At 36.6% G+C, this 26044-nt stretch overlaps 1 protein-coding gene across 2 annotated transcripts in view; it reads left to right on the forward strand.

Moving 5' to 3' along the window:
• Window positions 1–26044, forward strand: part of LOC132562872 (Krueppel-like factor 3) — a 54108-nt gene that overhangs the window by 22277 nt on the left and 5787 nt on the right. Inside the window, exons 1-4 of one of the 2 annotated variants that reach the window (XM_060227656.1) lie at window positions 5652–5900; window positions 7450–8121; window positions 21812–21923; window positions 25712–25805. In XM_060227656.1, coding sequence (XP_060083639.1) covers window positions 7459–8121; window positions 21812–21923; window positions 25712–25805 — 869 coding nt within the window. In that variant the 5' untranslated portion in view covers window positions 5652–5900; window positions 7450–7458. Of the gene's footprint in view, window positions 1–5651; window positions 5901–7449; window positions 8122–21811; window positions 21924–25711; window positions 25806–26044 lie in introns of those variants that run through there. The other variant, XM_060227649.1, reaches the window with a different exon arrangement.

Genomic DNA, 26044 nt, shown 5'->3' on the forward strand with positions numbered 1-26044 from the left:
TTTGTGTTACTTAGGGATCTATGCTACTTTATACTCTTTAACTTTGATTGAGTTAAGGGTTGAGAAAAGTGCACTCTCTCTATTTGTGTTAGACTTAAGGATATATGCTACTTTGACCTGTAACTTTTGTGAGAGTTAAGAAGTTGTTTTACCTGATATTACTGTATCTGTAATTTGTGCTGGAGTTTAGTGGGGTCTTAAATTGGAACTCTCTTGCCAAGGGAGGTGAAGATGATAAAGAGTAAATTGCCCTTAATTTTCGTATAGGAAAATTTGATTTAGTTGTATCTTGTTGGAAAATTTTGACAGTAGTATGTCTTAATGATGCATACGGGTTTGATTTCTGTGTACCTAATAAATAAGTAATCTTGAATGTCCTCATGTTGGTGACCAACAGTATCCACAGGTTGTCTTGATAGGATATAACCTAGAATTGGTGGTAACATGATGCACTGGCATTCAATCCCTGCCATGTAGAGGTTGAAGGTCATCTATAGGTCTTAACCATGACTTGGTGACAAGTTTAACCCTGGGGATAGACATCTGCCTGTGTGATGGTTTAGGGAAGTGTTTAGCATAATGTGGAGATCTGATGTGACCATCAGTCAACTCATGGTCCAGCTGATTTGTAAGTAAAATTATGAAAAATAAGTCCATAAAAAGTTTTTGGACTTTTAAAAAAAATCAAAAGAGAAAGAATATTTCAAGGATCTTGTTGATTATAGTGTAATTGAAAAAGGAAAAAATAAAATGACTGAAGTATTTACATGTACATATATGGGTGAAAATGTCTCTGTATTTTGCTGCTGAAGATAGACATAAACACTAAGTACCAGATCTATATGAAAACCAGATAATATTTGTAAAAATCTCCAATAGATAATTAAGATGAAATGTGTGTTCTGATTCCCATGAAGCAATCGACATAAACCCATTACTTTTGTCAGTGTGGCTTGGGCGGGGTTCTTCTAAATAAGTGTCTTTATCGTCATGGAAACGGTTACTTAGTATTGAACGCACACTGCTGTGTCACATCCGAGTTTTTATTTTACAATATGGCACATTTTTAACGTAAAAGCTTTCGTGATTAATTGAAGCAAACATTTAGATGCAGTTTACCTATATGTGATAAAAAATATATTTATATTTAGTTAGATTAACATGAATGATACTACCTCGGAAGTGTACCGGTTTGTCCACGGAAGGCTACAGCCAGCGATTAGATAAAGTAAGCAAACAGTTAAGGTGTGGCTGCTACTATCTCTCTCCATCACATTCATAGGCTTTACTTTCATGTCCGTTAGCCGTCCAGGTAAGGCCAGCTACAGGCCAGCTACGTCAAGGATTCCCTTTTCACCTGGTACAGGTAGCATGGCAAAGAAGACTCAGTCTCCCCAGGTAAACATCAGGTAAACATGGTCATTTGGTTTGTCTTCGAAGCCAGGAATAGCAACCCCTGTCATCCGTAATCTAGCAAGATTATCAGTAGACTTAAGTGCTTGTTTGATGGGCCAGGGATGTTTGAAAGTGAAAATATTATCCAACATGTGTCTCCGGCGTGTCTATTAGGGTTAGCCAATGGCAGCGCCCGTCTCGGAGGCTGTGGCTATATAACCCACTCCCTTTGGGCAGGGCCGTATGGTTGCACCCATCTTCTCGAGGTGTTTCATGGACTTGTGCTAGACAAATGTCGTGGTCTGTCCAAGGTTCTTGTTTGAATCTTGATAGTTTTTGAAGATTTTATTTTTGCTGCTGTCTCCAACAAATGTTTGCATAACATTGAAAACTGTTACCTGTGGGTGAGCTTCGAAGGGTGTGGTGTTATGGACACCATCGACGAATGGGGCTTGATTTGATGTATTGTTACATGGCCATTTTGTGAGACCTAATTTCTGGCAGTGAATTGGACAGTGTTGTACTGAAGACGGAACAACTGTTGTCATGGCAATGTCTGATACATCCCACCTTGGATACTATGATCCCGCTCTAGCTCACTGGCATGTTCACCCGTGGTCAAAGGTTAGCAGCCATTTCTGTCAAGCTGTTACTAACAGTGACAGTGAATAATTATGATTAATTTGTAACTGAAAAGTAACGAATGTTTTGCAATGAATTTTCTTTTAATGAATTTCATCACCTATGTTTATGAATTAATAGTTTTTTACAACAGGTAAACAAACTTTAAGAATGATGATCATTCATTGGTGCCCACTATTATAGTGAAGTGTTAAGTTACAGAGATTGTCGGGTTAAACAGGTTTTAAGTTCCTCTGGGAAACATTCCAGAATGTTGAGGTTGATGATTAGGGAGTTTCCCACTGATGGAAGATTTTCAGAGGAAAATGGCTATACTACATTGGTCTCTTATTAGGGGGATTGCTGGTTTGAGCAGGTCTCTAAAGTGTACAGCAGGACAGATGATGTTTGTTGATAAGGGTCTTCGTGTTGAGAAAGTGATACAACCATACACAAAAATGAATGTCTTTAAAAAACAAAGACTGTGATGGACACAAATATAGATAAACACACATTGCTAAAGTCTCTTGTGTGGTCTTTCGTTTGGCTCTTGTTTGAGATTTGCTGTTAAATAAAATCATTTTAACTCAAAAATTGCAGTGAAATTAGTGTGCAGTTGAAAACAACACGAGGAAATGTTAAAAATAGTACACTGGTCTTGGCTGGGAAGTCTGCACTATAACCACATAAAATTTGTTTTTGTCCTGGAGTTTGGTGAAATGCCTTTTATTGTAGCACTGAAGTCTCAGTTCTAGGACTGAACTATTTTGATGCAGTGCTGTGATATTTTCAGTTTAGAAGTAATATAGTTTCAGCACCTTGCTTTTTTATGTAGTATTGTGATGTTACTCATGTTTTTGCTGAAAATCTTTTTGAAATTCTCAGAATATACTACATTGTATAGGAAGGTCCAATCTGCTTTCTTCAAAACCCCAATTTTTTTCCCCTATAAAATCAATGACCAAGAATTATCCCTGATATTGGTTAAGTTTTGACAGTTCTTTGAAAAATGAATTTTTTCTCTCAAATCTGTAAACTAATGGAATGGTTATATGGGATTGGAATTGAAATTGATTTGGTCCTTTCCTATTGATAATAACATAATGGTGATGTCATAAAAATGAAACCAGTTTCACTCTGTTTTGTGTAATGTTTGGTTCGTCAGTTCTGTTTTCCGATCTGCTCTCTAATTCCGTGGTGATTGCAGTGTGGGAGTCGGATCAATCAGGCTCGACAGTACTCTTTACAGATCAGAGATAAACAACACAGACCAGCGACTTTATGAACTGACTGCTAACCTTTTGTTTGTAGTACACAACAAAACTCTAGCCATTCTGCATCTTCAAGGCATGCCATAGATTTTACGTATATACCTGATTAAGCCTGAAATTACTATAATTAAACTCAGAAGCTTTCGGAATTATTCTGCCAATGTACCTGCAAGTGTTTTGATAGATGTCAAGTGGAAGGTTCTAATTAGCTGCTCAGGTGTGGCAGTGATCAATACTAACTAGCCTGTAGCCATGCTAAGGTGAGGCGGTATATAGACAGACCAGGGTGACACACCCACTTTAACCCTAAGGCACACAGGCGGATGGTAATGGATTGCGCTGTCACAGGAAGCTACCAACTTTCCAGAGCTTGGACCAAACGAGGCAGTGATTTATACGGTAAAAAAAGCCCAAGTGTACAGGGCCTGAGAGCTGAAAATATGTGGTATGGTACAGTTTTATGATGGGAAAGTGTCCATTTCTCATTGCATACAATTACAATGTACTGACTGAAAAAGCTATGACGTTGACAAGTAAACTACATCCACACAAGATATAGGGTGAACCTGTTCTAGGGTTAGACTAAAGGCCAGTATGTGAGGTATGAGGAAATACAGGGCAGAATACAAGATATAGAGTGAGGGGAAAATTACAGAATACAAGACAAGGTATAGGATGAGGGGAAAATTACAGAATACAAGACAAGGTATAGGATGAGGGGAAAATTACAGAATACAAGACAAGGTATAGATGAGGGGAAAATTACAGAATACAGAATACAAGACAAGGTATAGGATGAGGGGAAAATTACAGAATACAAGACAAGGTATAGGATGAGGGGAAAATTACAGAATACAAGACAAGGTATAGGATGAGGGGAAAATCACAGAATATAAGACAAGGTATAGGATGAGGGGAAAATTACAGAATACAAGACAAGGTATAGAGACAGAATACAAGACAAGGTATAGAGACAGAATACAAGACAAGGTATAGAGACAGAATACAAGACAAGGTATAGAGACAGAATATAAGACAAGGTATAGGATGAGGGGAAAATTACAGAATACAAGACAAGGTATAGAGACAGAATACAAGACAAGGTATAGGATGAGGGGAAAATTACAGAATACAAGACAAGGTATAGGATGAGGGGAAAATTACAGAATACAAGACAAGGTATAGGATGAGGGGAAAATTACAGAATACAAGACAAGGTATAGGATGAGGGGAAAATTACAGAATACAAGACAAGGTATAGAGACAGAATACAAGACAAGGTATAGGATGAGGGAAAAATTACAGAATATAAGACAAGGTATAGGATGAGGGAAAAATTACAGAATATAAGACAAGGTATAGAGACAGAATACAAGACAAGGTATAGGATAAGGGGAAAATTACAGAATACAAGACAAGGTATAGGATGAGGGGAAAATTACAGAATACAAGACAAGGTATAGGATGAGGGGAAAATTACAGAATACAAGACAAGGTATAGAGACAGAATACAAGACAAGGTATAGGATGAGGGGAAAATTACAGAATATAAGACAAGGTATAGGATGAGGGAAAAATTACAGAATATAAGACAAAATATAAGGTGAGGGCAAAGTGGCAGGATACAAGATATAGGACGAACTTGTTCTAAGGTTAGACTAAAGGACAGTAGATGAGGATAGTGGCAGAATACCTGACCAGAGCTGAAGATAGAAAGTTACAGGCAGGAAAGGGCAGAGAGGAGAGGAAAAGAGGCAGGAAAGAGATGGAGGGGCAGAAAATGCAGAGATGGAGGGGTATAGGATTGGGAAATGATGTTTGATAACAGCAGACAGATGGGAAATTGGCAGAGATGGAGTGAAAAACAGGATATTTTGTTGACAGCAGGAGGTATAGAGGGCATGGAAGTTTAGGGGTACACAAAGGGGGTGAACAAGGCTGGGTCATCTGATATTTACAACCATATTATACCCACTTATATAAAGTACAAGCATGTTGCGTGTGCCGGTTTGTCTGTACAAAGGTTGCATTAGTAGGATACGCTGATAGGGTGAGCTCGGTAGTCGGTGGTGAAGGTCAGTGTACCAGCTCCCACTGTCAGATTATTATAGACTGACATGAACCAGCAACACGATACCTCGGGGCGTAGACAGGGAGTGGTCTGGTGGGCAGGGCGTCTAGTGATGGAACGGCAGTCCTGTATGTGCGTGTGTGCGTGATTGTAGTGGGGGTGACAACACTTGATGGAATGCCAGCAACAGTAGCTTCAAACTGAAAGTGGGGAGTGACTTCAACATCAGAAAAAAATTGTTAGCCAGTACGGGGGTTGAAATACTCAGGCTAGAAACTGAAAGAACTATTACGTCATGTAATGTTGGATGATATGAGTTAATTTGCATGGTAAGTGTGTTTGTATGTCAGAGGCTATACGTGTGAAGCAGTGTGTATTGAAGGGTGTGTATGTTGTGTGTCTGTGTACAGATCAGCTTCCATCACATACAACATATAACTGTAAATTCTGCCTGGGGTCATCTCAATGACCACACCTAGAGGACTTAATACATACCAGGTGACGAAGACTGACCACTACATCTACTGACCACAGGGCTTAAGGTAGAGTTTTATCCGCTATGGGTTCTATTATGCTTTTAATCAAATTCTTTGTAACTTTGAAGTGTGAATGACCACAATGTATATCCCCCAGTCAAGACAGGCACTAATTCTGATGCTATTTTGGGTATTTATAAAGTCACTGACCAGTGGTCAGTGAGGGTAAGCGATACAGAGGTAGGACAGGTGAACACAGGTAGGTCATCATTGTGTTATCAGGAGATAAACAGAGATCTGGGCGACAGATTTAATTTTCAGGATTTCAGCTGTTAGCGGATGATAGCAGATAAAGGAAACCCTGTAACCAGTGTAGTACATACATATAATGACTGGACAATGTCAGCTTCTGAAGGAAAGGTGTTTCCACTCCCCTTCGGAATTTTCCTGGGGTGTAATTATTTAATTTTCATACGGGATAATTCAATGGAGCAAACTTCTTTAGGACATGAATATCATCAGGACTGTTGAGAATACTTTCCAGAAAGCGTGAAATTCTGGAATTGATTTTATGGAAACTAGACACAATGAGTAATGTATGTATTAATGATAAACTTGGATTTTACTTAAAAGGAAAGTTACTGATAACTTCTGTAAAATGTATACAGAGTGTGAACGACGGATGTTAATGTTCCAGCTGAGCAATGATAATGGCTGACCTTTTGACCTGTCATTATACTGAAGCAGTTGATACTGGTCATAACGTAATGATGTAATGAAGCAGCTTTTACATTGATGTTTATTGTTGTTTATGACAATGTTTATTAGCAATGTATTTGTTTGTTATATTGAAATATTGTGAAAGTAATACGTACACAAAATATTTTCTACGATATGTATATATGTTTGTAATTTTCTTTTTTTTTTTTCTTCAAAATTTTTATTTGAGAAAACTTTTAAGTGAAAATTGAATCTTTTGTGGAGAAAAAAATGATACCTTGAATTATCAATTAAGTAAAAACAGATTAGGAGGTAATTTTTTATTTGGGGTTTCTTCAATAGCCCAGTTAGTATATCTGGTTTTTTCTGGAGCAGCCTTAAATAAATATACTTTGTGTGTGAAAAGAAAAATGTTTTTTGTTCATAAATGGGATTACAGATTATGAAAAAATCGCTTGTACAGTGTGTTGTCGGGTGTATGCTTCAAAAGTGTAAATCAGGGAGCATGGTGAACCATATTCTTCAGAAGAGAGTTTGTATATCGTTTTGTGGAAGATACTCCAGCTGTTGGCATAACATTTTGGTGTTTATTTAAACAAATGTTGCCAAATATTATTGCCACAACGTGAAATTGTCACAAGTATGCTGCTGCTGATGATGATGAATTTGTTGCAGAGATGATGAGATTTTGATTTTATCGCAGAAACTAAGCAGTAAACTTTCTCAATGACAAAATCAGACCAAAGTTTTGCAATAGCATCCTTTCAACTTTTTTGTGGTAAAAAAAGAACTATTTGAAAATAAGTTTTTCATGTCATTTTGATTGTAGATTTCCTTAGAAATAATAATTCTGTTCTCCGATGAAGGTTTTGATCGATTGTTTTTGTATTTTCAGCTGAGTAAAATGACAGAGGACACTTCTCCAGTATTAAACAATACCCGGCATAACAACAACTGTAGCCATGAAAATTCAGTGCGGAATTCCACAGAGAGCTCTCCAGTGATGGAGGAAGATTCCTCCATGGAGGAACCACCTTTCAAAATTAAACGGAGGATTAAACATGAGAAAGATGTAGGAATGTATGAGTCGCCCATGGCAATGTCAGGACTGTGTGTTGTGCCAAATAACTTCCAAATCAAACTTGAGGCTCCAAGCCCTGAAATGTCTTCATCAGATTTGAGCCCGGACTCGCGGGGGTCTCCATACTCCCGTCCCTCACTGAGTGTGTCGCCAAACCACTCGCCAGTAATTGGGGAGGAGGGGGTGAGTGCATTCACCAAGACAGTGCCAAAAAATCAAACAGCCGAACAAAAACAAATGTCACTTATCAAACTTAGTCAGATACGATCAGCATTCTCCTCGCGACCTTCTGGTGTCAGTGGACCAACATCTGTGGGACAAATGTTTGCCCTGAAAAAGAGGATCAAACAGGCTCAACTTAATGGAGACTTATCCCTTTCTAATCCCGCTCTTTCCCCAATCAGCGGGGCGGAGCTTGTTCCTAATTCGCCAATCAAGGAGGAGAGTGAGGATTCACAATCACCACCACGGAGACCAGATGGCAAGGTGGGTATCAGCTTGTTGTCATTGTGCAGTTGATGGGGATGATGTTGTAATGTCAGGTCATTTAATGTAGAGTCCATTTGAAATCTTGTTGAGATTGGTAAGGTACACCAAGGATGCCAGAAAACTTTTTGATGTGCCTCTAAATGAATGTAGTATAACATGTCAAAATGGTGGCATAGTTTAAGTAATGAAAGTATAACAAAGTTTGAGTTGTGGCGGCATAACTAGGTCTGAGTGGTGACAGTGTAACAAGGTTTGAGTGGTTCTAAAATAACAAGGTTAGAATGATGGCAGTATAACAAGATTTGATTAGTGGCAGTAAAACAAGGTTTGAATGGAAGCAGTATAACAAGGTCAGAATGCTCGCACTATAAGAAGGTTTAAGTGGTGTCATTATAAGAAGTTTTGAATGGTGGCAGTATAACAAGGTCAGAATGGTCGCACTATAAGAAGGTTTAAGTGGTGTCATTATAAGAAGTTTTGAATGGTGGCAGTATAACAAGGTTTGAATGGTGGCAGTATGACAAGGTTTGAACGATGGCAATATGACAGGGTTTAAATGGTGGCATAGTAACAAGGTTTAAATGGTGGCAGTATGACAGGGTTTAAATGGTGGCATTATAACGTAGTTTCTCTATCAATATGGGCATCAATTTACTGACAAATTATTGTAGTGGAAGAAAACTTTATTTAAAAGAGATATGACAGTCTACATAGCAATGTTTTACCATTTATTTAGTTAAACATTGTGTTTGACTATAAATATGCTATTGTGACCAAACAGTTTGAACTTCTTACTCTGTGATAAGTATGATACAGATATTGACTGAGGGAGAGCGATGTCTGGCAAGTGTGACATTTTCTAACATCAACATGATAAAACTGAAGCAAAAATACCAGCATGTTATCCCCCTAGCGGGAGTTAGCACCCAGACATAAGAGGAAAAGTATTTATAGAGTAAGGAAGGCAAATGTACAAAAGACTTCTAATTGGCTGGAGTAGCCAGTGTATGTAACTATCATCTTAATTACTGTTGGCATTTTTAGAGAAATTGTTAGGAAAGCTGTAAGTGATCAGAGAAGAGCACCTGAGATCTGCTGACGGCTATATGTCACATAGTACATTTAATCTACAGAACCTCAGTCTGTCTTAAGATCTCTGATAGTTTGTCTTAAGAATGATCTCAGATAGGTAGGGACTTAAAGAGTTTATCGACTTCAGAATGTTTATCTGAACGCCTACAACAAGTTGTTTTGAAGATATAAGATAATTTATGTTAAAGACTGCAGTAAGTTTATCTTAAGGCTTCATACAAGTTATCTTATAAGATTTCTTTTAGTTTTTCATTTCGCTCTAAAGACTTCAGAAAGGCTTCCTTAAGACTTCAGGCAATTTGTGTTAAGATGTCAGATAGTTTGTCTTTTAGAAAAACCATCTTAAGACCTTGTTTGATTTTATGTGAAGATCTGAGATAGCGAATTTGTCTTAGTAGGCATTCCCTCTAGTGTAAACGTTTATGTAAAGCCTTCAGATCATGCTTGTACATAAATTTCATCTGGAAAACTTAGCATTTTTGTTTTAAAGATTTAAGACATTCGTTGGTAAAACTAAGATGGTGGTTAAGAAAGCATTATGAACAGACAGCTGCCACAAAGATCTCAGACCTCAGATATATATCAATGTAAATGAAAATTGCAATGAATTTTTCTGATTGATTGACTGACAGGTTTTCCGTCTTCATGACTCCTCCCATGTCCGGGTATCGTCTCACAGACAAATGTCAGTGTTCTGGTGACATAAGGGGGCAACCTGTATCCCCTTCAGTATTTTCCAATGAATATTTTGTATATATAGTTATAACTGGTAGGACTTGGTGATAGATTGATGCTGTATAATTCCTCCACATGTCAACTGTCCCTGTGGTGTTAACATTTATTTGTTTTATCATTTATTTAATTTATTGATGTTTTTTTGTAAAATCTATATTAAAATTGGTTGTTGATTTTCGCTTGTCAATTTTAATAAAAAAGAATTGATTAAAAACAATTTGTGTACTTATAGAAATTCAAGGATTATTTAATATTATGAAAATGCCATTTTCAAAATCCAGTTGAAGTTAAGACATATTGATGTAAAGATGATCCCTTTAAGCAAACCTTATGTGTATATAGTTAAATGTTTACATATTCTGGGTAGAAGAATATATGTATACTTATTGACCTCTTCATATAAGGAAATGAAGTCATGCATGTTAAAGGACAAAAGTGAACTAAGTGTAATAATCATGCACAATATTTTGTTGCTTTTTAATTTGATCATGGGAGATGGATGGAGTGACAACATGGATGGGGAGGGATTGACGGGGCAGGGATTATTTTTAATTTTTTTTTTTATTTCTACTCTCAAATCCTAGAGTTATGAAAATAAGCTTTTGGAGGTATAAAACTCCCCCCTCCCCCCAACCAACTCCAAACACAAATCTTATTCTGTTTGGGAGGTTTAAAAATTCACTAGTCTTGGTTTGCAAAACAAATCAAATGTACAAATGTATTTCAGGCCCCAATACCCAGGAGTGACCTCCAAATTATATATCGCTGGAAGATAAACTAGACAGTGTCCACATCCATTGAAAGTGCAGGATGTCAGTCAGTACAGTCACACCCTCTCTCTGAAACTAGTAGTCACAGATCTGGTTGACATACTGTTGGTATGATACGCACCCTCAACAGCTTCCGAGGTAAACAAGTCTCTCTCATTGTTCACTGTGTAAGAGGAGAGGACACATTAAAAAGGAAATGGTAGCTACAGGGTTATCATAAGCTATGTGCACGTTGTCACACTATACACATGTGTATTGGGACAATCCCTGCCCCGTGGGGTTCACACGTTTACTTATCCGTAAATAATCCAAAGAACACTGTTTACGAGGCAATGTCATCTTCTTCTGGTTATTTGCCAAATTTTCCACATCTATGACAGAGTGGCAGATCGAATTTGCATTTCTGTCACTGTTTCTTCTTATTTCTGTTTCTCTTGTTCTTTATTATTTTGTATATTTTTGTATCCTTTTCATTCGTTTTGAGATTATTTCTGTCATGGGGTCAATTGGAACTACCAACTCAAGAGATATGAACTTAAAATGTTGCGCTGGTTGAGGATTTTTCACCAAAAGGCATTAGGAAAGACAGATGTGTTGGAAAATCTCCACCTTTGATGAGATTTGGGAAGACCATTTATCTTCCTGCCCTTGACAATATAGGATAAACATTGAAGAAGACAGGTTTTAAAGTACACAAGCACTTCTTTATAAATTTCTCCATCTAAACTGTCACCTAGAACTAGTGATGTTTTCAAGACAGTCGGCGTCTCGGAGAAACTTTCTCTCACTTTTTCAATACACTGTTCTGCCATGATTTGTAAAGACATTTCAATACTATTCTTTACAAAGAACCTTGGATAATCGTTTCCTTTCAAAGATCATCTCGAACTTCATTATTGCTACATAAACTGATCTCGTCTACTTATCCACACAAAAGCACAGTCATATCTACAAAGTGCATGTACCCAGATCTGAAGGTAAGACATTGCACCTGAGTTTCCAGGTGTACAGGTACGATACCCCCAGCATAGACCACTCCCCTTTGGTCGTACAGGTGTCAAGCACTGCGGAAATGCAGATGACATGTTAAGTACCTATAAATGTCCTGTTTTGTGATGGCACATGGCTGGTCATTGTTGACTGTTGGGGTCAGACTGGTGAGGAATGTGATTCCATGTTAACTAGATAACTTTATAGGTATAAAGTGAAAGAAATAGGTTATTCAGTTGTGAGAGAAATAGGTTATTCAGTTGTGAGAAAATAGAAGGAAAAAAACTTGTTCTATAGTGAAATTTGACACTTGTGAAATAAAATGGATGGCTCTCTTATTGTAGTTGTCATAGGGATGTTTTTCTTTGTTAAATGAATTTATGTAAATAAATTATAGCTGGTTTTGTACTTAAATCTTGTGTAAAGCAATATGACTTATTATGTTTATTTAAATGCTTTCTATGTTGAAATTTCACGATATGCGTAATTTGACTCGCAAAGCATGCATTGTCACTTAAACTTTTAACATAAGTGGTAATACTTTAATCTTAAGGGAAAGTGTCTTAAACCTGATTTAATTTTGAATGATTTACAAATGGTGACTGGTTGTCAAAGAATGATACGCAATTAACTGGAAAGTGTAAAGGCATTATCTATAAATGATCATGGGTGTGATAATATTAATCTTTTAATGTTGTGTCATTACAAATAGTGTTGTAAATTTGAAAGTATGTGTGTTGGTAAAGATTACACCTGTAACACCTTTATAGATATAGACTTTGGTTAATATCTGTCAGATGAAATTTACGGGCGTTTGAATATTATATAGTGTTGTATGTGGCATTAATTGATTTATGTCTTGTTGCTATATGTCTTTGTGGTGACTTGCACACATTAATATCAACATGGGAAAAATAGCAATGTTGAAGTGGTTCACAAGTTATATGTGTGTTTCACCATTAGTGAAAGTGTTTTCCCACATATATAAATATACAGAAATAAGTTTATCTTTTACCTTACACATGGAACTGATTCATTCCCAATGTGAATGTAACGACTTTACACAACATTTTCAAGAAAGGTTGGTGTGCTTTTGGGGAAAAGATAAATGTAATTTTTATCCTAACCAGCGTGCATGTTCTGCAAAATTTAACAATGTGAATTAATAACCTCTGATGGGCCTCAAACAGTTTCTGTGCCGTGGTTAATAAAACCTTTTATCAATTTCATCAAAGGTCATTAATTGTACAGTGTTACATTCCATTAAGAAACTTGTCAATAAAAAATTCTTTGTTTAGTTTTAGAGTTGAGATTGGACAGGTTTCAGAGTAATCAGGTTTTGTTTTGCAAGAAAGAATTTCTGCTGCAAATCAAAAGAAAATACCAGAAAAATATTGTATTTTTTTCAAGGATTCTACTCGGTATATGCAGTCAATTCTGCCTGAAAGGCTACCTGTGTATGACAAAGTCCTTAGCAAAGGCCACTGTTATTGGGTGTTAATGTTATATGATTCATAATGATTAAACCTCTTTAAAAAGGCCACCTGTCTATAAAGGCCACTTTTCTCTGATTGCCTAGGTGTTTCTTACAGGACAGTTCAAGTGATAGGAAACAATATCATTTCTGACTTCTAATATTTAAATATAGTTGTAGTAGTAGTTGTGTTGTTAAAAAGTAATTGTTTTGACTATCTCTTGTAGTTTTGCTTTTGTTTCTACGTCTTGTAATGTGGTTACACAGTTTGTACTAACACAACCTTTCTATATCCTGTTGCACATCCCCCCTCCACCAATGCCCCATCCCCTACCCCACCCCCTACCCCACCACCACCTTCTTCTTCTTCTTCTTCTTCTTCTTCTTCTTCTTCTTCTTCTTCTTCTTCTTTTTCTTTTTCTTTTTCTTTTTCTTTACTCATACCCTTAATCTATCCTATATTAATCAATTTTTTTAATGAAACTCCAGGAATTATAGAGATTTTCTATGTATGAAAGGTGTAGGTAATATTAGCTTAAGAAAACACAGAGGGAAAAGTGCCTGTCAATGTAAAATATAGATTAATTTCTTTGTAATTTGCTTGTTTTACTCTTGCTCTGCTACCAGACTTTTCTCCGCAAAATGAATAAATCTGACATGGCCCATTGGATGATGTAAATTGAATTCTGATAGCTACAGGCCCAAGGTTGTAAGGGGCCATCTCCAAGGTCATTCTCTGGTTGCCAAGATCTCCAAGGTTAACACATACATCACACTTTAATAGTACCGAGTGTCAGCTACCTGTTATACAGATACTTGGTAGTTAAGCAACTTTAATGGTCTGGCCTATATTCCTTGTACTGTAATTCTAGCCTCGTTCCCTAACTAGAGCATCCTTAGGTTGGTTCTATAAGTGGACAAAATACGTTTCATCTTCTTGGTTGTGAAGTTTTTTTAAGTGGTGAGTGTTTATTTACATTCACTTACTGTGAAATGATGTCTTGTGGCCAAACCTTACTAACTATGAGGAAGTTCAATCTTCAAAAAATAAAAAAAAAAATTGCAAAACTACATAATTTGGGAAAAATAATGATGTTATTGAAAATACTAAGGAAATTGAAATAAACAATTGGGGAAAAAAACAACATTGCATTGTGGGTAATAATTCAAAGATAGTCATGATGGAGGTATCAAATAATGTTTGTAACTGTTCTTATTTCTGCTGACTACTTATGAAGTTAAATGAGAATTCCTAGAAAATTGTGGGAATTATTTCTTCATCTCTATCACTTTGTTTCTTTTTGTTCAACTTTGTTCTAATGAATTAGATCAGATATTACACCAATATACTTTCAAAAATATAACGAAAATAAAATTGAAAATGAAGCTTCCATATATTTTTCCTCATAATTCACGTAAAGCATTGAAGGTGAATGTATATTGGTACGTAATAACTGTAACAACGAGCCTTTATCTCGAGCCTTGTTGATCATAGACATTAAAGGATGTCAAGTGCTAGGAGACAAAGTTCACATTAGTATTGCATGTCATTCATGATCCTATAAACGTTTATTTCCGATCGTTGTCTGTTTCCTGGTACACAAACTTCCTAGTTGTATATGAAAGGCTATCGGTTAAGTAACTTTGTAAGAGTACAGGAAATGATGATAGAGAAATTCTGTGGGAAATGTCCAGCAAAGGGGGAAAACTCATGTGTAACTGATCATGAATGATATTGCATTATTAATTTTTTTCAAGGCAATACACATGAATGTATTGTGGATGTTTACTCAGAAAAAAGATCTGATGTGTCCATAATTACATTTGTTCTGTGACTTTCATTTTAGACCTGATGATGCCATAATACATATAACTATTACCCTCTGCATTCATAGATCTATGAATGCAGAGGCAGTTTGTTAGCTTCGATCTATTTCAATAAAGTTTTCAATATGATGTTTGTTGAATATAGATTATAGTAAATGTTCATGTGGAATGGATTTCAATTTGTCTGTGATTAAGGTTGATAGTCAATGAAAACTCTCAATATTTCAGGGAAAAATTCTGATAGGGTAATTGAATTAATGAAATTCATCTTTGTAAAATGTAAAGATTTATCTATGAAATTGATATTAAATATTAAATTTCTGAAAGGTACATTCTGGAATAAAAAATGTCATTGCAGTTTAATTCTGATGTTTGATGCGTCGGTATCCAAGGAATGTCACTCTTTATGGAGGTTGTTCTGTAGATTGTGTAAAATACTAACAAACTTCTTTCCTTGAGGGATTCTCATCAAATTTTATTCATTAAGTACCAAAATATTTTGGACAAGTTTGAGTTTAAGTGTTTTTTGGTCAAGGTCACTTTGTACTTTTAGAAAAAAACATTGTCAGCATTCTAGCAGCTTCATTCCTTTAGTGATTATCATACACTTAAAAAGCACCAAATGATGTGTTATTACTTCTTTAGATGAAGATTTTCAGTGATTAAAAGGGAGATAAATCTTACAAAAATTACAGATTTCACTTTATCTTATCTTATTTTAGTTGTTTATCAATATTATTACTGTTTATTTTTTTGCATAGGAGCTCATATATATTTCAAATGAGTTTTTCTTTGACATCAAATTAAAGGGATCATGCCAGGAAATATCGAGCACGCATCTTTAATTTTCTAGAAATCAAAACATATTAAATAGCACTAGAGTTTATTTAAATAGCTGGTAGTGTACTGATTACCTCTGCATTTACTCGATGTCAAAATTACTGGTAGATTGATTAAATGGACCTCTTACATCGTTGGATTAGTGTACACCTGGAGGCCTTTACCTATACAGGTATGTCACAGGCTTACAGCTGGCTGGCTCAGTTATAAACAAAAGGTCCACCACGCCCAGGATAGGACAGGTAATATTAAACCACACATATACCAAACAAAGCAAACCCGTCCCGTGGAAAATCGCACTATTATGTCGCCAGTGGGGGATGACCAGCAAAAGTACAGCCGATTTTAGGGCGCTGTGACCTTGTGTGACCCATGAAACTGCAGGATGAGACCCCCAGGGAGAGATTGGAATCACCCTGGTCCCGCATCGTAGCCCCCTAACACTAGGTGCTTTGTCCTCTAGTCACATTGTTCGACATTTTGTGTTGTGACCGGGTTCACAACAGAAGGTAAACGGGTGTTGAAAGGGATAACATACACACCTCCTATCTGAACAATACACAGCATTACAGGAAATAGAATGGGAGTTGTATTTAGTCAGGGTCAATATTGACTCGGCAGTAAAACCAGATGAAATCATCACAATTATGTATTATAATCGTTATTTTTACAAGCGCATAATTAAAGTTAAAACCTTGGCATGTGGTCTTTGTAGGAGACACCCTGACCCCACAGAAATTTAGACGGCAATGTTTACCGATTACTGATCCAGGAATATGAATCTAAAATTGGTCAATTAAGCAAAAAGGTTCTCAAAAGTTGTTATTGTGTTGACATTAAATTTTCTTTTATTAGTAGTAATAGGTCAAGAAAAACAAATTAAGAAATTTTGATAATGTTAAATAGATGATTTTTTTTTAAACAGAAAATTAAATGAACATGATTTTGTGCCTTTGAACCTTGACGCAAATAGTAAAGAAAACAGATCCTAGAGGATTGTATAATCTACATGCAATTACATTCTCACTGTCTCATTGTACGAGATAATTTAGGATTTATCCTTCTCAAAGTTTTATATTTCTTACTAGAACTTTACCAACATTTAATCCCTTTCCCACAAAAATAACCCAGGTTGATCCAAACCCTTTCAGTTTATTTCCTTTTTTCCCACTCCTGCCTGCTTTCCCTTCTTTGTATGTTGTATTTCTCTCAAATCCTCCATGTTCTAGATCCCTTTTACCCAATCTTTATCTTCTAAGTAACTTTCCCTTGTGATCCCTATTTACTGCTAAGTGTAACACTTTCTGTTACATCTTGCCCTAATATGTTTCTATAACTTTCAAAATTTCATCCAACATCCCCAACACCTTTGTTGAATCTGTTGCCTCATTTGTGTCCCTTTCCTTCAGCTCCTTTCACAGCCTGTCCCATCCAACTCTCCTACCCTCAGTACCCCCATATGTTCCCCTCCAATTCCCCTAGCCTCAGCACACCCTCTTGCTCTTAACCCTACTCCCTTCAATAACTCTCTATTCCCTGCCCCTGCCTCTTGATCCCTGCCCTATCTCCCTCAAACTCATCAACCTGAAGTACACCCCTGCCTTTTCCCCTTTGTCCCCTGCACCTATCCCCCTTCAACTTCCATATCTACAGTACACAGTTGTGTGATATCTATATTCTGGTGTATATAGGACAATGGATACAAAATGTACCTATGATTAAGGTCACATATTATTGTGACTGCCTGCCTACAAAGATCAGACAGTTTGTCACACTGAAGCCAGCCGCTCCGCCCGTCAACACCCACTCAACTTCCCATTGTCTCTTGGCTGTCTTGTCACGCCCCAACGAACACACAATGGGTCCAATCTTCATGCTAGTTTTTCCTCGCTCATCCGCGACTCCAGTGCAATGTTATCATTATGATTATGTAGGTGTTTTCAGGGGAATACATTTTCACTAGTGGCTTATTGTTGACAGAGCTATTGTTAGCTCCGGTAGTTTTGTCGAGATAAGTGATCAGTATTTAGGAACTAGGGGGTCTAATCCAGCCTGCCTACCGCTATTAAACACACCTGAGTGTGAATAGGCATATACACTACCTCCTGGGCAGGGTTGGGTGAGGTAATAGTCAGTCGCCCAGGTAAGTGACACCAGTCGCTTGATCGGCCCGCGTGAGTCGGGTTGTGCGGGAGTGTCTTATCCAAGTGCTGCGCTGTATACAGCTGATGGTAATTTACATTGACGCGTGGGCTAGTTATCCTCACAGTATCATATTAATTGTAAGCGTCATATCCAGGAAGTGGTTGTGTACAGTGTGTTTTGAGACTTGTCGGGTCATTGTGATTCGGAGGATAACTGAAAACCAACATGCATCTTTCCGTGGCGGAGGAAATTCACTTACATTACTTATACAAGATGAACCATTGTCTTGCGTGTCCTCCAGTTCTACCTTACCCACCGGGCCTTCCATCGGTATGTTTATTGTTTTTGCTCTCTCTCTCACCTGTTAACGAGGTCAAGTATCTTGATCTACTTTTACCAATTAGATGACGTAACCAATTAATGTCAAGATTTCCCTGATGGCCTTTAAGTCTAATTTTGACGAGTTTCATTACTATTGTTTATAACTGTCTGTCTGACGCTGTCAGAGCATATATATACACATAACCTAACTTCTCAGACAAGAATTCTTTTAGAGTATAATTTTATTAACTTTCCTACCCCCAGTGACCTTTGGCAGACTATAGCATACTTTTGAGTGTGACCCCCTGGGGTTTTCTGGTGATTTTAATATGAGGGTGTTTTATTTGTGTGATTTTCACTGTCGTCACTGCTTTTGTAACTTGTACAATTTATCCTTTGTATATGATAAGTACTACCAATCCTATAATTCACAAATTAGATTAAATTAAATTGAAGTAAATTGCCACTGGAAGTTTGAAACCCTGGGAGGATACACTATATATTCCATATTTTCTCTGAGGGATTACACATTTGGAGGAAAGCATGCCTGAGGGCAGGGATCAAATCCCCAGGGGATGAAATAGACATTTAATAATGTGGATTTCATTTTTATTACTAATGTATGAATTAAGAGATGACGTTTTTGACACAGAAAAATTCTGGGACTTTAATAAGCCAGAACATCCTTGTATGAAAACTTCCGGGGACTGCTAAGGGTGACCCAAGGACCAGGTTGGGTTGTTTGTAACCACAGCAGTACAGATGTGACCCTGGGGGCTGTAACTCTAGGGTCATGTTACGAGGCCATGGTGACAGGCACTGCATTACACCACTAAATGTTAACACTTCAACTTCTCAACAAGTTTGATGGAAAATTGATGTCTGTATCTGTCCGAGGTTAAGTGGTTCATGAATGCGACTTTGTGAACAATTGGTGACGTTGAATTTTCCAAGAACTTTTCTGTACAATTTCTTGTTGTGGTATTTGAATAATGACAAGCGTGGTCAAATAGTGGAACAGTAGTCTATTTTATGTAATGAGTATTAAGGTTGAGATCATGACAGAGATTTTCTTGAGATGAGTGTTACAACGTTTACTTTATATAGTTGAAAACTTTTGCTGGGGTTGTGTCAACCTTGGGGTGCTAAATTCAGGCCCTTCCTGGTACATCACCTCAGATAACCCTGACTCCCCAGGGAGCTGTCTGTCGATTATGAAATATATCTCCTCCACTTTATAGATATGAAACAAGACTACCATATTGTTGTAACCTATGAACACTCAAATCAACACTTCAGCTCCTCGCCTTCTGATACCTATATTGATTTTTACGTTAATATTATCGAGAAATAGGTTTAATTGAAAGTCTCCATATCTGCAGGTAACTGTGCCACCTGGGGTGGTAATACATGATTGTGTTAAAAAATAGCAACTTCATGATGACATTTTGTGTGTGCTTTAAATGAAGATTTGCATTTCGGCATTTAAAAATTTGTGCCGGCAGTTTTAAATCTCTTGTCCTGTCATTGGTGATTCAGTGATATAGCTATGAAATGTATCTCATACATTATCAAATTTTCTCCTGGTTTATATTTTCTTTGACTTCCAACACAATGCCTCTCATATTATCCAAACCAGTTTTCCAAATAACAGCTACCTGCGTTTAGCATTCTGCTGCCACAATACAGGTTTACAAAAGATATTTTATCATGTTTCTTACAAAAAAAAGTAAAAAAATGTCAAGATTGTGTAACTAGAGAGGACTTTTAGGGTGTGATGATGTTGTGAATATGAAGATTAGAAAAACTTTGTTTAATATACATCCTGTAATAAAGTAAGACATTTACCTGTTGTTAAAATCTGATTTAGCTGACCAAGTGTTAAAGATAAAAGGTTTTTAAACATACCAGGTAATTCAAATCAATTGTATGTGAATCTCGTGTAAGACTTGAATAAAGGAGTGAAAGAAATCTCCATCTTGCATGTCGTTTCTCGGTTGGAGACATAATTTATTTCACCTTGAAGATAATATGATATGAACAACAATGCCATGAGGTCATATGTAACCATTGCTAGGGGAGCCAGTATTTCACGAGAATATAGAACTTTTGCATACTTTGTTAAGAAAACATGAGAAAAAACAAAAACAACAAAATTCCAGCATCCATTTTAGAGAATCAGTCATTTTACACTTGAAGGTATACATGTAGAACAAACTGGAGTGTAAAACCTACTAAAGGGTCTCTGGATGTTTTTCAGATCTTGGTGCCGTGAATGCATATTTTAAATCTGCACTCCTTTTTTCAGTCATTTCATTATTGTGTAGATTGTATAAATTATCGTCTTATTCTTTTGTTATCTATGAAGTCAATATTTACTTTTTTCACTTTTCACTAATCCATTTATTCACTCTTCCCCATCCTACCTGTACCTGTCCTCGGCAGCAGGGCGTGTTGCACGGAGCTACAAGATAGCTAGGCAAGGAAGGAAATGAGTGTATTAACACCAGATTGATATGTTGATGACGTAGGAGAGACTAGAGATCTCGTTTTAGCTTACCTGATTAACATTTAATAGTACAGGTGTGGCAAGTCGTCTGTATCACCTGGGGTTTAAGCTTGTTACCTATAAACTTTAATGTACTCCACCTTTGTCACACCCTGGTGCTGTCTAGGCCTTGGTAGTGGCTGGGCTCTGATTTATGTCTTCCTTACCACAAGGTGTTGTTTATGCTCCGAAATCTTTTAAAAAGATGTGCTATTTTGACCTAGCTCACCTTGTTAAAATTTTGATCTTAGTGTAGGGAGATATTTAAGGTAAGGTGTGTCACAGGGTATTAAAACTACATATGTGATATTTTGTATCATGAATCCTGATTGTATAGTTTTCTGTAGTGAACAGGTAGCTTTAGATGTGTATATATATACAGACCTCTGTTATAAAGGGGAATTCTTACCTGTCATTGCAGTCAGGTGTCAATTATTAACATTTGGCCAATATTGACAGGTGGCCAATATTGACAGGTGACCATTATAGAGAGGTGGCCAATATTGACAGGTGACCATTATAGAGAGGTTTTCATTGCAATCAAGGGTCTATTACAGATAGGTGCTATTACAGACAGGTGTTAATTATTGACATGTGTCATTTATAGACAGGTTTATGTTACAGACAGGTGTCATTATGGTTGTGTGTCCATTATAGACAGGTTTTCATTATAGACAGGTGCCTTTTATGGACTGCTTTTCATTAACTGAAGTGCTCATTATAAAGAAATTTTCATTATAGACCAATGATTTTACACAAAGATGAACAGGATTTTCAAGTATTGGATGGAGACATGAAATGCATTTCATATCTAGAGATTGTATTTTCATAAGAGATTTATAAATCTACTTGATTATGAAAGTTGATTTAATATTTTGGTAATTTAAATGATGAAAATTTTGTTTTAAGTTATTTCAGAGTCATGTTTGTATTTGTATGTTTCAGCCAGTACAGACAGAACCAGTCGATCTATCTGTTAGCAGCAAACGGCCATGCAGTCCTGGTGAGATTACATTCAGGACGCAACAGGGGCTTGATCTACGGGTACAGCGTAAAGGTCAGTGTCCACCTCAGTGATGTAAACAGCAGGTTGCCCAAGTTACAACAGCAGGTTTAGAGTATATATATTGTCATCATGGTAAAGCTAGGGAAACATGGAGCTGTATTAGGGAAAACTGTGTAGAAGTATTAAACGAAACCCAAACAAATCCCAATCACATTATGCAATGACAGAAATTTGTAAGTAATGAAAGCGTAATATATGAAATGTGTTATTTGTATTTTGTTTGGCTATATTCATGCTTGTTTTAATGTGTTTTAAAAAGAAATTCAGTTTCCAAAATTTTATTTGTTGTGTTATACATAAAGCTGAAAAACATTGTCAGAGTTTGGTCTCCACACAGCTTTATTTTGGTGACATGTTGTGTTCACGATACAAAGAAATATTTACATTACACAGAATCATAACAACATGCCAGAGACCTTAATCAGCTCTCCTGGTGATTGTCCAAAGTTGTGTCCACTGCTGTGGTCATTTTCAATATGGTGTCCTGACTGACCTCTGATCAGCAGTCAAGTAAATCTCCTTACTTACTGCCATTGTCTGCAATGAGCTTTAGTGATGGTGCATGTTTCGGTTTAGATAAGTTATTTGTTTGTGGTGCTTGAAAGACGTTGACCTACGTGTTACATTGGTAGCTTAAAAGATTGGACAATGGCCAGCAATGTACTGGACAATTGCTGGATGGCTGAGGTGAAGGTTATAGAGTGACTGGACAGTGACTGGACAATGATTGGACAATGTTTGGACACTGGACAATGGCTTAAGCTTGTTTGTAATCCTGTGTAATGTATAGGTAGTAAGACCCCTCAGGAAACTATTTTTTTCCAAATACCATGACTAGCAAATTTAACAAAAAAACCTATGACAGGAAAATTCACCGCAATATTAGTATTTTTTTTCAATTTTGAATATCAATCATACTATTTAACGTTTGATGGCTTTGAGTGTCTGTGTTGGCAGGTTAAGGTGATTGTAGGGTGTAGAGTGGGGTGGGTGGGGTATTGTACCGAATGGTACTGCCCTGATTGATCAACAGCCCTCCTGGAGTGCGAAGCCACTATGTCAGTGTTTAAACCTGCTTGTATGTGTATTGACTTGGTTAGATAGTTTGTGTTCACTCAGGCATGACACACACAAAGTGGTGGATCACGGGTAGAGCAGGTAGGAATGGTGTATTTGTCTACTATTAAATGCCTTGATGATCAAGCACTTGCTGTCGGTACTAGGACGCATGCAGTAGAGTCAGCCTGCCATATCCTCTGACTTTGCACCTCATGCAAGACAGGGCTAGTGGGTCACATATTAGAGTAACATTAAGGCTGTTGTCATTTTTACAACCGAAGCAAAGCAATGTTAATTTAACATGCCATGAAAAGAACACTTAAATCCTCATTTCTTTTTACAAGTCGGCAAGTGTTTCATCTTTTTGTTAAAGATGATCATTAAGAATCTAGACATATACAGCTTTGCAATAAATTTCAATAATTATAAAAATATTGACATTGAAATATTCTTTTAATGTCTTAGTAAGCCAGCAAAGCTGACGATGCGTCGAATAGTCAAGCTGAGAACGACATTGCAGATATTTGATAGGGCGTTTTCTTGTCACGATGTGTGTTGAATAGCTATCATTATACAAAGGTACATGAGAGATTTAGTGAAGATATCTGCAAAAAATTCTGTTAACTTTTAAAATCTTTACTCAGCTTGTAAGATCTTTGGTTTACCTCACACTGTAGAGAGGTCAGAGGTTAGATTAGAAGCATTTGTACACAATATTTTTTATGTATATCAGATAACTAAAATTGATTAAATCACTTTATAAGTGTTTTTGGTGTTATTCAAGGTAAGGAGGGCAGAGAAATTGTAAATATTTTTATTGTGATTTAACCATGGAATTTTGCACTAGGTTATTGACCTGTAGTCTATCCTGTGCCTGGACCTTAAAGCTATCCTATACCTAGGCAGTTTTAGGAATGGGCTATCCTACATCTTTAATGTTCTTTCTTAGGTCTTTCATATCTAAGATCTGTCAAGTTTTTTGCCTGTCCTGTGTAGAGTCTGTCCTTACATTGTGCTATCCTGAGTCTTGCCTGTCAAATATTGGACAATTCCAAGGCAGCAGTGTCCATGCTGGGGCTGTTATTAATCTTAACCATCCAAAGTTTGGAGAATCCTAAGTCTATTATCCAAGAAATTGTGTTTCTTATCAAAGCTGTCATAGGTCAGATGTATCCTAAATTTAGGTCATCTTGAATTAAATTTTGGCTGTCCAAGTTAGAATTACCAGTGATCTTCGCTGTCCTAAGTTAAAATCCATCTAAATTCTAGGACAAGTGGACAAGTCTAAGCTTTCTGTAACAAAACCCTATGCTACTACAGTAGAAAGTCTACCTGTAAGGTTGTATTAAGGTGTGGATGCAGATGCTGGATTCACACCTTCAGGTACCCTGACACAGGTACTGATATCGAATGTCTTGTCGAATTGATTGTGTTGAGCTGGAGATCAATTTGAGGACACTTCGACCTAGTAAATTAATTGTTAAGGCCAATCCTTTCCCGTAGTATAAAGGGAGTGGTGGATCTTGTATACACACACAGACACACCTGCGTCGAGTACCATATGAGGCCTACGTAATGAAACACGCCAACAGCAATAAAACAAAGGACCCTGATCTCTACAAGTAACATCAAATTGATTCACTATCTATCAATCGTCCTCAATTTTCTCCAAACATCAATTCATTCTTTACAAAGGCCATAAAAGGCTGTAATTCTCTCTCCTTTATCTGAAAATCTTGAAAATAGAAAAAGAGGAAGTGAAATAAAAAAAGGATGATTCATCGTGTGCATGTGAGAACCATTGTTTCTCACCTGTTTGGAAAAAAAAAGATGTGTTTGACCTTTTCGCCCACGACACAGCTGTGGAGTAGAGGATTCATCCATGTGAATGTGTTTATGACAAATTTAAAGCGTTTCCTCAGGATGATTACATGAAAATGTTTTATATCCCATTCAGACAAAAATCATGATAAAGAATTATGAGATTATCCACCTTTCTGAAATCTTGTCAAAACAAGTTTCGTCAATAATGATATGTTTCTAGGTTTAGAATAGGAATTGAAGTGTTTAAACGTTGATTTGAGAGATATTGTTAAAACATGTCTTCAGATATATGTAGCTACCTGATGACATGTGGGAACATGTGGTTTTATAGTGGCCGTCTGCAAGTACTTCAGTTCTTTGTCAATGAAAGTACCTTGTAAAAACTAAATCTCTTTGTTTAAAAAATTTTAATCTTTCGCCTTTTATTTCTCTGTCTTTTGTTTTATTATTCAGCTCTTTTTCCGATTTTTTTCCGATTTTTTCGCCTTTGAAAATAAAAGAAGTTCTCAAATATTACATGAACATTGTAAGACATTGATACGGAATTACATATTGATAAAAAGATAGAAAAATCAAACAAAGGAAAAAAATATTTGAATCTTTTGTCATGGAAAACACAGTGAAGAAAAAAAATTGCCGACCCAGCTATGGAAATGGGTAAAAATATGTACTGGGAAGTAAAATGGGAGAGACTGGCATTTCATTATAGATTGAACAAGTAGGTAATCTCATACATATTGTATGGAGCACTCAGTTTTAATTTGATGAAAAACTGAAATTTTAAAGCAGAACTTTGAGAAATGATCCTGATATCATTCAGTGGATGTTTTCTGTGTCAATATTTTGTTGATAGAAGTAACAAATATTTACTGATCATGTACTTGTATGTGTTGTAGATATGGATGACCACCCAAATGTCACTCTGGAAGCAGTAAACAAGATCGGGTCGGCAGCACTATTGTCCTTGCGACGGATCAAAGAGGCCTCAGAGTATGTATCCTATTTTTAACTTCAACACCATAAATTTGATTTCTTTGATTGATTTTGTCAATCAGGTCCAATTTGCCAAAAAATAGGTAAAGCTTATATACTCCTGAGCTTTCAGTATGAAACACCACTAAAGTCTATTCTTATTAGATTTTAATGGTCATTGGTCAAAGTTTAAGGTCAAAAGTTCACCCTTTGACCACATTCAAAGTAAAAACCTCGTGTAAATGATAGCCATAAAC

Source organism: Ylistrum balloti, unplaced genomic scaffold, assembly GCF_031769215.1.
Source record: "Ylistrum balloti isolate Yb309-2 unplaced genomic scaffold, AGI_CSIRO_Ybal_v1 Utg369672, whole genome shotgun sequence".
NCBI lineage: Eukaryota > Metazoa > Mollusca > Bivalvia > Pectinida > Pectinidae > Ylistrum > Ylistrum balloti.